Here is a 13,106-nt window from a genome sequence, read left to right on the forward strand (position 1 = left end):
CTCCTTGCCAAAGCCAGCTCAGACAGGCTTTGTCCAGGACCGACCTTGGGCAGCCTGAGGCCCGATCCACAGGGACAGTCCTGGGCTGAGAAGTAATCTGCTTCCCTTCAGATGGAAGCCAACAATGAAGCCAAGAACTGCCTAGGGAGTGAGGAGGGAGCTCCGTCTCTGGGGCAAGCAAGCCATGGCAGAGAGAAGACCCCTGCCTGAGATGGATGTCAAGTCAGACCTTCAGGGCCTCCCCAGCCCTGAGGCTTGGAAGCCCAGTCCTGGGGAGCTGGTGAGACCTGGGGAGATGCAGGGGGGTGGCCCTTTTGGGGACTGATGACAATCCAGGTCCCAACCCTGAAAATTCAAGCAATGCTTGCCTCTGTCACAAATCATGGGTCACACCTAAGGGCCCCTCAGCTGATCGCTACAGGCCTCTTCCTGCAGCTGCCCATCTGCAGGCAGAAACTGAGGCCAGGGGGGTAGGACTTGCCCAGAGTCACACGGCGTGTCATGTCAGAGGGGACGAGGTGGCAGAGCCCCTAGTACCCAGGGCACTTCTACACTAATTGCCCCATGAGGCGGAGGTGATAGGGATGAGGACAGGAGGAGCTTCCCGGCATGGTCGGGTCCCTTGGGCCTGGGTGGGAGTGGGGAGGGGGTGGAAGTACCTTTGCAGCCATCTGAATGTGAACCAGGTCTGGCTGGAGCGGGGGTCCAGAGACACAGAGGAGGGAGGAGAAAGCGAGAGCCCAACAGGAGAGAAGAGGCAGAGATGGGGGTGGTGAGAGGCAGAAAGTGCAAGGGAGAGAGCAGGAGAGCCAGGCGGGGCTGGGGGATGGGGGCAGGGCAGGGCAGGGCAGGGCAGCCGGCAGAGGCCTCACATCCAAAGCAACCAAAGGGGACAGGGAGAGGGTCCATGGGGAATGAGGGGACATCACTGGTGGGGCAAGAGAGTCCAATCCCCCTCCCACACCCACTGTACAGATGGGAAGGCTGAGGCCAGAGAAGCAACAGCCTTTCCTCAAAGTCACATAGCCAGGCCCAGGCTCCTGACTCCAGACAAAAGGGAACCCTTCCCTACAGAGTGAAGTGGGACTTCATAGATGGCTGAGCTGGTCTTAACCCAAGGCTGCCTCTTCGCCTCCCTGTGGCCCTGAGAAGACATACAGTAAATGGAACATCCTCCTTGCCGGGGCCCAGAAAGCGAAAGGCTCTTGCCCATAGTCACACAGTCAGAACTTAAACCCGGGTCTCTGGCTCCCAGCTCTTCTGAGCCACCCCGGCCAGATTTCTCAGCCCCGTCTGAAGATGGAGAAGTTGAGGCCGTGAGAGGGCAGGGCTGGGGAGCTCTCTGACAACCTGTAAGAGCAGATAAGTGCCATACCCTGGGGTTCAGCCAGGTGGGCTAAGGCTGAACCAGAGGGCACAGGGTCCCTGCTGGATGCGGTAAGGCAAAGGCGGTACAATTGGGGCTGCGTGGCCTGACCCAACTGTGCAGTCCCTGTATGCTCACTCAAGCTGGGACACAAGCTCATGTGGGGGTCCCTGGGGAAGAGGGAGGGCCCCAGAGTAAGAAGCTAGTCCCACCTCAAGGCAAAAAGCCCTTGGATGCTCAAAACTGCCCTCCACTTCCCTGTTGTGTGCCCACCTGGAGGTGTCTGCACACGTCTGTTCTGTTTGATCCTCAAGGCCTCATCCTGCAGATGAGGAAACTGTGGCTCAGAGGTGTCCAGGGACTAGCCCAAGAATACAAAGAACCCAGGCTGGAGCAGCCCAGCACTTTCTTTGCAAAGCTGGGGAAACTGAGGCACAGAGAGGGGCAGGGACTTGCCCAAAGCTACAAAGCAAGGACTCAAATCACAGAAACAGCCCTCTGAGATCTTCCAGTCCAGAGCCTTCCCTCACCAATGGGAAAAATGAGGGGCAGTGAGTTGCCCAAAGCCACATAGCAGGTCAATGGGAAAGCAGGGGTAGGTACCAGGGCACCTGAGTGCCTGCAGCCAACAGCCTGGCCCTCTGCACCTCCCCCAGGCCTCGGAGGCTCAGAGACCCTGAGGGAAGTAGAAGACAGAGGAGGAGGCAGGGCTGGGGCAGGAGACAGGCTGTACCAGGACTGGGCCAAAGTCTAGGGTCGGAGGTCACAAAATGAGGTGACCTAATAAAGCCAGAGCCTTCAAGCTGGCCGGCCTCCAGGGAGCCCCTAAGCCACCCACAGCAGGGTGGAAGGCATGCAGGGAGCACATGCTCAGAGGCCAGCCAAGTGGGGTCCAGAAACAAGGAGCACCCAGCCTGCTGGTGTTACCCCAACTTTGCCAGCAGAGTTCCAGCTCCCCGACATCAGCCCGTATGCATGGGTTTCACAGTCCAGTTTTGGGGGTTTTATTTCACAAGGAGCAGGCATGGGTATGTACTGTATCTTAATAAAGGACCCAAGATCCAACTTTGGCCTGGCCCTAGTTTTAGATGTCACAGAGTCAGAGTGCTTAGGGGGGCACCATACCAGTTCCTCTAGTGCCTCGTTTTCTCATCTGTAGGATGGGGATACTCATGCCTCCCTCCCACGGGGATTATAAGGGCTCAGCACATAGTAAGTACTCAATACACATGAGCTGTTAGTATTGTGACCCGGCCAAAAAAGAAAAAAAAAAACTAAATCCATAGTGCCCCTCCAGGCCCTCCAAAATGTTTTTAAAAGCCAAGGCAGCTCAGTCCCAGTCTCTAACAAGGATTTGCTGTGTGGCCTTGGGCAAGTGTCCTGCCCTCTCTGGGTCTTAGCTTCCTCATCAATAAAAGGAGATCATAGTCACAGAATCATCCTTGCAGGCAAAATGTGTAAAGAGTCGCATCAAGTCAGGTTTAGCTGAGATAATCACTGTGATAACCATCTGGGCCTCAGTTTGCCTGCCTGTGAAATGGAGGCATCAATCCTCATCTTCCCACCTCTAAGGACTGGGAGGCTCAAAACTGCCATAGGTGGCTGCAAGCCCGCTCTCTAAAGGTCTGGGGCTACTTCCCTCCTAGGGACCTGACGGCTTCCCACAGCAGTCCAGTCTGGCAGGGTCGCCAGCCCGAGCCCAGAGTCGGAAGTGACGAAGCATTAATTGGGTTGGGCAGATTTGCTGCACCCGGCGCTTTCCCTGGGACCTGGTCCCCATCAGACAGGCAGAAAGAAGGGAAAGAAGGAAGGCAATCACACATTCCCTGCCCGGCCCCTCAGCCTCCCCATGGGGCCAGAGGAGAAGGCACTGGGCCGGAAGTCCCCGAGCTACAGGTTTACATCCTGACTGCTGTTCACTAGCTATGTGACCTCACTTCTCTGAGCTTTAGGTCCTCATTTTTGCACCCTAATCCTTGTGCAGATCTGGGGTATGGGCAGCTGTGGAAGCTGGAAAGCTGTGCCGGGCTGGGGCACTATTATTTTTAACTCACTTGGGCTACTGGGACTCATCAGAGAAACACTTTGGGGACTGCAGATGAGCTGCTGGGCTGGCATGGCCCAGCCCTGAGGCCAACAGCCCTTGGGCTGAGGTTGGCTGGAGCCCAGGCAGTGGCCAGACAGCCTGGATTGTCACTAGCCAAGTTTCCAAGCCCTGAGGCCAGAGGCATGTGGTCTGAGGTGAAGGGAATGTGAGGAGGGCAGGGTCCTTGGAGGAGGCTCTGAAGCTCTGAGGTGACCCTGCCCCATGGGGGGTAGAGAAGCTGGAGTGCCCAGGGTAAGGGGGCAAGAGACAGCTGAAGTGCTATTGCCTGGCTATGTCCACTGGAGACCTCCCCCAATGAAGCTGCTGGAGTTTGGGTAGAAGGAAGGGGCAACTCAGGGAGCAACCTGGAGGCAGACCCCAAGAGGCCCCAACTCCCAGGAACTCAGATACCAGGTCAGTGGGTTCAGGGCACTCAGACCTCAGACCCCAGTGGGCTTCCTTGAACCCAGGGCCACACAACACTCAGGGCCAGTCAGCACAAAGATTCAGGGAGCAAGGTCCCAGGCCTGCCATTGTGAGGACCCCAACCCAGGCAGGCCTCGTCAAACCCCACCAACAGACAGGTTCATCTTCAGGCTCTCCACCTCCCCTGACCCCAATCCAGACCCCCATGGGCTGGGCCTCCCAGGCTGGACTCCAAAAGCCCCTCACTCATACAGGGCAATATGGGGGGTAGGGGTAGGTGATAATGGTGAAAGGACAAGCAGCGTAGTCCCTGGGTGAGGTATGAGACTGAACACCTCCAATTTGGGTGGTCCTTCTTCCACTAGGCTCCCCAGATCCGTTTATCCCTCCTCTTCCCGTAATGCCAGCACTAACCCCACCACCAGCAACCTCTCAGGCAAATGAGTGGCTGAGTGTCATGATGGGGGGAGGGCTCCTGACCTATCCCCTCTCCCCAAATCAGGGGCTTCCCATGGGTAGGGGTCAATCACTTCTGGCCTGCCTGGCAGCTCCAGGCCTGGCCAAACCTTGCCTAGCCCATCCCAGAAGGCAGCAAGAAGGAAGAGTAGGGGCTGGACAGACGGAGGACAGAGGCAGGATCAAAGTTCCCTGACCTTTCCTGGCTCCACACCTTTGCTCAAGCTGTGGCCCCACCTGAGATGCCCTCCCCATCACTGCGGAGTGCGATTCTCCCTGTCCCACAAAGCCACCATCCTGACTCCGCCTCACCTGCACCTCTACTGAGCCCCAGGCCTGCCCACCCATCTCAGCTCTGCCATATTAGCTGTGTGACCTTGGGCAAGCCATTTTACTTCTCTGGGTCTCAGTTTCCTTATCTGTAAAAGGGAGCAAATAAGAGTCCCCGCTTCACAGGGCTGTAGGGACACATACATAAAAAAACCTGACCTAGAGTGCTCAGCACAGGACTCAGCTCATACACACTATGAAGTATGGGTGTGATGAACGGTGGCAGTTTTATCACTGTTCATTCATCTCATTCACCAACGCTGGCTGAGTAACCCCAATGCACAACCCTGTGCTGAGTGACAAGTGGCGTGGGAGCCCAGAAGTGAGAAAGACCAGAGGGCAGCTCTCAAGGAGCTCCCAGTCTGAGGCAAGAGGCAGACGGAAGCAGCTGATGACAAGGGAGCTAGCTGGGGCTGTACCAGGAGTCTGACAAGCAAGGGAATAGAAGGTTGGAGAAGCCCCCTCCCCCAGAGTCAACAGTTTGAGGCAGGGGAGAGAGCTTCTAACCAAGTTCCATTCCTGGCTTTGCTACTTGGTAGCTGTGTGGCCTTGGGCAAGTGCCTTCACATCTCTGAGCCTCAGTTTCCTCATTTGCAAAATGGAGACAGCTCCCTCCCCTATCACTACACCTTGGTGGGACTGTAACAAAGAGTAAATGCAAGGTACGTGGGTAAAAGCACCTGGCACCTCTACTCTCTTTTGCCTGACAGAGAAGGAGTTCCTGAGCTGGGTCTTGAGGGATGAATAGGAGTTTGCCAGGCAGAGATGAGAGAAAGGGCATTTCAAGCAGAAGGAACTGCATGCACCAAGGGAAGGGAGGCATGAACAAGCAAGGATAACTGGGATGGTGATGTTCCACCTCTTTAGCCAGGCCTTTGAGGATGCTTGGGGATCGAGTCCGCTCTGCCCTCTAGCGCCTTCTTGACTTCCATGGCCCTGAAGGCGTCCACCCCTCTCCAGCCCTATATCCTTCCCTGAGCAGCCCCTCCACCTGCCTTCAGGGCTCCTGTGTCACCACCAGAGGGAGGCATACAGCAGGGCCTCCAAACGGCTAAGCTGACCCCAGCCTCTGCCTGCCCCTCAGCCTGGACTGGGTGACTGGAGTTGACTCCGGCCACACTCAGCTCCAGGAGGGTGTGGACATGGCTTTCTCCACCCAGGCCTCACTGGGCCCCCACACTGAGCCCTGCACGCAGCTGGCACTCAATGTGGGGGCAGAATGGGGAGGGGGTAAAGTAGTAAGAAGGCAGAGCGGGAGGGGGCTGAGACAGTGAGTGAAAGGGATGTCAGGAGGACCCTCCCACCCACTCGGCCTGGGGTCAGAGCCTGAGGCCTGGTCAAACCGGTGTATGGAGCGAGGGGAAGCTAGGGAATCTGGGGAGGGCAGGATATGCAGCCGAAGGAGCCAAGGCACACCGGCAGGGACACCAGGGATGGGAGGACATGCAGAACAGAATAGCAGCCCCCCCCCACCCAGCAAAGCGCCCCACCCAGCCCACTGCCCACACAGTGCGTACACACCTGACATCCACCTTCCTCCTAAGGGCCAGCAGAAGAGAAGCAGAGAGAGGGAGAGGCTGAGAGAGGACTGGAGGGAGCAAGCATGGGCCAGGGATGTAGAAGGGGAGCCCTGCAGGGAGTTCCCTGCAGAGGGGGCAGCAGAAACGCTGTGGGGCGTGGGATTCTGTCCCACCCTCTGCTGGTAGCCCTGTTCCTGCACTTGATATATGGCCTGAAGCCTCAGTCACCCTCAAGGCACTGTACCTCCTTTTCTCCCCCAGCCCCCCACACCCTGTTCTGCCCCACCCACCCAGCCACTGTGTTCTTGGTAGCCATGCAGAAGAGAAGGGACAGGAGAGGTGGGGAGGGGAGGGAAGAACCCCCACCCCAGGGCTAGAACCCCACACCCCTCCCAGCTCGCTCCTCTCTGTTCCCTGCCCATAAGTACCTCAGAGCTTGGCAGGAGGCTTCCAGGCCCCCCTAGGCCAGCCTGGCTCCAGGCTCCCCCCACCCCACAAGGCTGAAGTCCTGGAGGTGAACCAGACACCCCCACAGTGCCCTGCCTTCCATATCCTATCCACATCCTATCCTCATGCCCAATCCTGATCCTGCTCAGATTGCATATTTTGTCCCCAACCTTCCCAATGTGAGCCCCTCCCCCCACAGCTGGAGACTTCTGGCTTCATTGGCTCCCTGGCCCTCCAGCCACAAGTCACTAATGAGGGCACAGTCCTGGGTCCTGGGCTCAGTTCTGCCCTGACCACATGCCCCTCTGCAGGGTCTGGGATTTGGGATGCTATGCTCTGATGATCCATTCTCTGCCCTGCCCCCCGCCCCACACCCCATTTCTAGTTACTGGACCCAGACATCTGCCTGCCCAGAGTCCCAAGCCAACAACCACCACCTGTGTCACTATCCCCAACAGCCCCATTACAGCTTCCTGGAGGCTCCTGGCGCTCTGGAGCCCTGATACTCAGCTCTGCCCACTGACTGTTCCACTGCTCTCTGGCTCTGGACTTGGCATGGCCTGCAGGGATGCTCAGGGGTGACTCTGGCCCAGGGCCAGACCCAAGGGGCCGTCCTGAGAGGCAATGGGGAAGGGGAGCACTCACGTGTTGTTGACAATCTGGAGCCGCTCCCCCTTCTTGAAGGACAAGTCAGTCTCTGTCCTCGACTCATAGTCGTAGAGGGCCACAAAGGTGGTCACTCCACCTGCAGAGAGGGGCAGAGAGTGTCAGGGCGGCAGGGGCCACAGCTGCGGGACAGGGGTGTTGTCTGTTTTATGTATTCCTGTGTCACCAGCACCAGGAGTCCTGGCACATAGTAGAGACCAAAAAGTATGTCTTCAACAAATGAATGGGTGTGTTTGTGAGTCTGTGTCTGAGGGTCCGGGCCTGTCCGTGCCCCTGAGCATGTGTCTCTGTGTGTTTGTGGGTGCTCATGTCCTGTATGTGCACGTATACATCTGGGAGCCTGTCGTGTTTCTAGCTCAGCATGTGTCTGTGTCCTGCATGTGTGTTTCTGACTGCGTGTGTACTGCTGTGTCTTCACCTGAGAGTATGCGGTTGTGTGTGCATATGTGTGTGTGTGCGTGTGTATGTCAGTGTGTCTGTACATCTGAACTCGAGTGTGTGTCTGTGCCCAGGGGCCCACACCCACCCGTGTATCCCTGAGTGCATGTCTGTATGTGCATTGAACATAAGTGTTTTTGACGGTGTCTCTAGCGAAGCATGATTGTGTCCTGTGAGGGTATCTTTGAATATGTGTATGTATCCACATCTGTGTGGCTCTGTCTGAGTGTGTTGAAGTAAGAGCGCACGTTTGTGTGAATATCTGCCGCTGATGTCTCGGAGATGGTCCGTCTGAGCATCGCTTGCCTGGGGCTGCTGTGCCCTGAAGTGCCAGCAGAGGGCGCAGGGGTGCAACTCAGCACCTTAAGACCAGGCCTTCCTGGAGCCCCATTCCCTCTCCCAGGCTGGGCCTGGGTCGCCCACAGAGGCCCCTCTGCCACACACTGGCCACCTACCCTGACCTAGCTCTGCACTGACCTATGCAAGGGGCCAAGCCTGGACCATGGAGCAGCAGCCTCAGACCTGGTCCCCACACTGCCTGAGGACCCCTTTGGCCTAAACCACCCCCATCTCGGGACCTCAGTTTCCCCCATCTGGTGTTGTCTTCCACTTCTATGTCTCTAGGCCTCCTTATGCCCTGCATCTGATTCACCCCAAAGGCCATGGATAAAAACGTGTCCTTGAGTGTGTACCAAGTACCATCCTTTATAATTTACAAAATCCTCCCCACCCTTGGCATCCAGGAAACCACCAAAGGCCCTCAGGATAAGTAACTCTTCCCCTTTAGTGAGAGAAAGAAACCGCAGCCCAGAGAGGGCATCTCTGCGCCAGGGCACACAGCCGCCTGGCAGAACAGCCTCTGCCCAGCCAAGAGGGACAGGACACCGCAGCACCCTCACCCCAGGCCCACTGACCAGCCAGTGGCCCTGCCCTCTGTGGGGAGGTGACTGTGTCCGAGGAGTTGAAGCCTCCAAAGAGCTTGGGCTCGGCAGCTGCTGGGGCAAAGGCCGTGTTGGAGCCGCGGTGACCATCAGCAGAGGCTGGCTTGCTGGGGGTCTGTGAGCTGGGGAAGGCTCCCCCACCGCCACCATGGGTGTTCTCGGTGGGCTCCAGGCTGCGGCGCCGCTGGCTGGCATCCTTGGGCTTGCTCTTATTGCTGCCCATGGTCCTGGCTGGAGACAAGAGGGGATCCTTGGGTGAAAAGGAGACGCTGGGCACAGGCAGGGCCTCCTGGGCCCCTTACATGGCCTCCACCCTACCCATTCTACAGATGGAAAAACTGAAGTCCAAAAAGTGGTGCTGTGGGATTTGAGTAAGTTAGCCTCTTGAAGCCTCAGTTTGCTCATCTGTAAAATGGGAATGATGACACCTAAAAAGGGCTTCCTTGGTACAGGGCCAGGCACAGAAGAAGCATAATCAGAAGCCCTGAACTCCCCTACTCCTCCAAGTCAATGTTTCTGCCCCTCCATCATGGACAGGGACAGTATCCACGTCATGTCTATGCCCCGGCACCTGGCACACAGGAGTGGCTCACTGATGGTTTGTTAAATGAACATGTGGCTGATAGAAATGGACTAACACCAGGGGAAAGACTAAATGTGGTAATCAAGGGAGTGGTCCAGCTGAAAGGCCTTGCAGAAGGAGAGACTGCTAGGAGGTCACTGTTCCCTCTGCCTGGACTGCTCTTCCCTGACCACTTCACCAGGGTAACTCATGTCTCCTTCAGTTCTCAGCCCTGAAGTCACCTTCTCAAGACACGTTCCCGAAACCTTTGATTGGGTCAACCACCCCCCGCCCCCCACCGACTTTTGGGCCATGCCTTGATAATACATGGCCCAGTTTTGATTTTTTTAACTTGCATGATTGTTTGATTACTGTTGTGGGTTTTTGTCTATCTTGTTCACTGCTGTGTTCCCAGTGCCTAGCACAGTACGTAGCAAACAGTAGATGTTCAATAAACAGTTGAATGAGTGAACGAGTGAGTGAATGAGTGATTAGTTAAGAGTTCAGAGATTTCCCAGCCAGAGAGCTGGGAAGCGCAGAGACTGGAAACGCAGAGGGAATCAAGTTGAAAACTCCCCCAGTGGCACCCTTGGCTCTGCTACCCGCTCCTGTCTCCCTCTTCCCCACCCACAGGACTTGGCTCAACTTCATTCCTACGAAGCCTGGCTGGGGTCTCCCCATGCATCATGGCTGCCCATCCCAGCTCCCCTATTTTGGCAGCCCTGATTGGGTCAGCACCTTACCTCCTGGAAGGCAGGGGCTGTCCCAGACCTGGGAGACAGCCTGAGGTCTCAGCACGAATACCAGGTGTGAAGTCAGGGGTCTTGAACAGAAGGCTCTGCTCCACTCTCCCCACTGTGTGAGCCTGGGCAAGTTACTTCCCCTATCTGGGCCTCAGCATCTCATCTGCAAAGCAGGGATAAAGCAGATTTCTCAGGGCTGTTGTACAGATATGATTAAAAAAGAAGTTACAATGAGTCTGACTTCTGAGTCACTATTCATCAGGCTCTGAATCTGGCAAGCCCTACCAGACCCAAAATCTCCTTCAACCCTCCCGAAGAACATTCTATGAGCAAGAGTGAGGCAGGCACTTTTTGTTTATGGTGATGGGAAAAGGAGCACGAATGCGGGTGACGTGTGCACAGCTTGACTTGGGTAACTGATACCACTAAGTTATACACAAGAAAAAGGATGTATTGGTAAATGCAATGTCATATATCATTTTGTAACAACAACCAAAAAAATTACATATATATGTGTGTGTGTGTACATATATATATACATACATATATATATACACATACTCATACATACATATATAAAATAAATAGGGGCTACAGATGCTGATACTTCTTAGACATAACTAATTACCTCACAGGATTAGTTTTCTTGGTTTAAAGACTTAGGGTTATGGTCTCATGGGGCAATTCGATCAATTGGCATAGTACAGCTCTTAAAGTTTATGTTCAGCCTCTCAGTATTGTGAGTAGTGTCTGGGCTCTTAAAAGCTTGTAAGCAGCCATCTAAGATACAACTATTGGTCTCTATTTGTCTGGAGCAAAAGAGAAGGAAGGAAGCCCAAGAACTGGAGAAGAAATCTGTCTACAGGACTAATTGTCTCTATGAACCATGGCCTCCTCTACCTTGAGACCAGAAGAACTAGATGGTGACCAGCTGCCACTACCTAACATCCTGATCAGGGTCACAGCAGATGGATCCTGACAGAAAGGCAGAAAAATGTAGAACAGAGCTTCAAATAACCCAGTCTTACCGGGCCCTACGAGGCTGGAAGAATCCCTGAGACTATTGCCCTGAGGTACTCTTTAAACCTTAAAGTGAAATTATCCTGAGGTCATTTTTTAACTATATAGTAGGTTAACTCAAGAAGTAAAGAATGTCACCCTTGAGTACTGAACTCTTTTAAAAATATGAGACCAAATGGTCAACAGTTACTCTAAAGCATGGATGAGAAGGTTGGGGGGCAGTGAGACAAAGTTAATGGAAATGGAACAACCAGAATGGAAATAACTAGAATGCTGACACAGTGTGAAAAATGGAACCAAATGTCATTGAACAATACATGCAGGGACTGTTGAACGGGAACCTGTTTTGCTGTATATGCTTTCACCAAAAATATAATTTTTTTTTTTTTTTTTAAGTGAGGCAATGCATGGCACTGTGGATAAGGATGGGCTTTGGAGCCAGATTTCCCAGATTCAGTCCCAGCTCTGCCCCCAAGTAGCTGTGTGACCTTGGGCACTTGACTTAACTGCCCTCTGTGCCCTGTTTTCGCATCTGTAAATGAGGAGGCTGGTGTGACCACTGAAGGGGGCAATACAGAGCACCTGGAGCACAGCAGGCCGCCCTGCCATGTCAGCTGTTATGATATTGTGTGGTTCTGGACACACCAGGGAAGCGGATTTCCATTCTTCTCCAGAGGATGCTGGAGCCCTGGAATTGGTCCAGAATTTCCTCTGAGAACCTGTGGGTGGTAGAAAGTCTTGACTGGTTAGGGCTGTTTCTCCTGAGAGTCAAGCCCAGCTCTGGGACCCCACACCCTAGATGAACTTTAGCCCGTCTCTGTGCCTCCGGGCCTCAGGCCATCGGGCTGCACAATGCGGGCATGGCCTGCACGATCCCTGGGGACGTTCCAGCTCAGAAAAGGCAGTCTGGAGAGGCTCTGGCGAGACCTGCTTAACAGCCCAAGGGATCACTGGGGCCTCCTGAGGGATGGGCCAAGGGGCCTGGGGACAGGGAAGGTTGATTTCTATGGCAACCCGTTCCATTGAGGTCATGGTGTCCATCAGCACTCATGTCATTGGTGCCCCGTAAGACCAGCTGACACGGTTACCCAAAGCCCCAGGCTTGATGGAAGTTGAATTCCAACCACTATCACTTGCTCCCTCGTTCAGTATTTACACCACCTATTTTTTTTATTTCACAGCAGGCCCTCTGCTAGTTACACAGGGGACACGAAGAGATGAATCGGCCAGGCACTGCCTAAGAGGGCCCACAGTCTAGCAGGGACCCTGTTTGTGGGTTTTTTTTTTTTTTTTTAATTTTATTGTAGTTAAAATATATGTTGTCATTGTTAGGTGCCATCGAGTCGGTTCGGACCCATAGCGACCCTCTGCACAACAGAAGGAAACACTGCCCCATTCTGTGCCGTCCTTATAATCGTTATGCTTGAGCTCATTGCTGCAGCCACTGTGTCAATCCACCTAGTTGAGAGTCTTCCTCTTTTCCGCTGACCCTTTACTCTGCCAAGCATGATGTCCTTCTCCAGGGACTGATCCCTCCTGGCAACATGTCCAAAGTATGTAAGACAGAGTCTTGCCATCCTTGCTTCTAAGCAGCATTCTGGTTGCACTTCTTCCAAGACAGATTTGTTCATTCTTTTGGAAGTCCATTGTATAGTCAATATTCTTCTTCACCAACACCGCAATTCAAAGGCATCAGTTCTTCTTTGGTCTTCCTTATTCATTGTCCAGCTTTCACATGCATATGATGCAATTGAAAATACCATGGCTTGAGTCAGGTGCACCTCGTCGTCAAGGTGACATCTTTGCTTTTCAAAACTTTAAACAGGTCCTTTGTAGCAGATTTACCCAATGCAACACATCGTTTGATTTTTGACTGCTGCTTCCATGGCTGTGGAGCCAAGTAAAATGAAATTCTCGACAACTTCAATCTTTTCTCCGTTTATTATGACGTTGCTTATTGGTCCAGTTGTGAGGATTTTCGTTTTCTTTATGTTGAGGTGCAATCCATACTGAAGACTGTGGTCTTTGATCTTCATTAGTAAGTGCTTCAAATCCTCTTCATTTTCAGCAAGCAAGGTTGTGTCATCTGCACAACACAGGTTGTT

General features: G+C 54.0%; 1 protein-coding gene across 4 annotated transcripts in view; it reads right to left on the reverse strand.

Annotated features, from left to right (window-relative positions):
- The window catches only part of SRC (SRC proto-oncogene, non-receptor tyrosine kinase), a 60,392-nt gene that overhangs the window by 13,714 nt on the left and 33,572 nt on the right, over nt 1-13,106 (reverse strand). For all 4 annotated transcript variants that reach the window (XM_049869171.1, XM_049869169.1, XM_049869170.1 and 1 more), the window contains 3 exons: nt 9,982-10,144; nt 8,650-8,907; nt 7,277-7,376 (listed from right to left, as the gene is read on the reverse strand). In XM_049869171.1, the coding sequence (XP_049725128.1) occupies nt 7,277-7,376; nt 8,650-8,899 (350 nt within the window). In that variant the 5' untranslated portion in view covers nt 8,900-8,907; nt 9,982-10,144. The remainder of the gene's footprint in view (nt 1-7,276; nt 7,377-8,649; nt 8,908-9,981; nt 10,145-13,106) is intronic.

The sequence above is a fragment of the Elephas maximus genome, chromosome 25, assembly GCF_024166365.1.
Source record: "Elephas maximus indicus isolate mEleMax1 chromosome 25, mEleMax1 primary haplotype, whole genome shotgun sequence".
NCBI classification, from domain to species: domain Eukaryota; kingdom Metazoa; phylum Chordata; class Mammalia; order Proboscidea; family Elephantidae; genus Elephas; species Elephas maximus.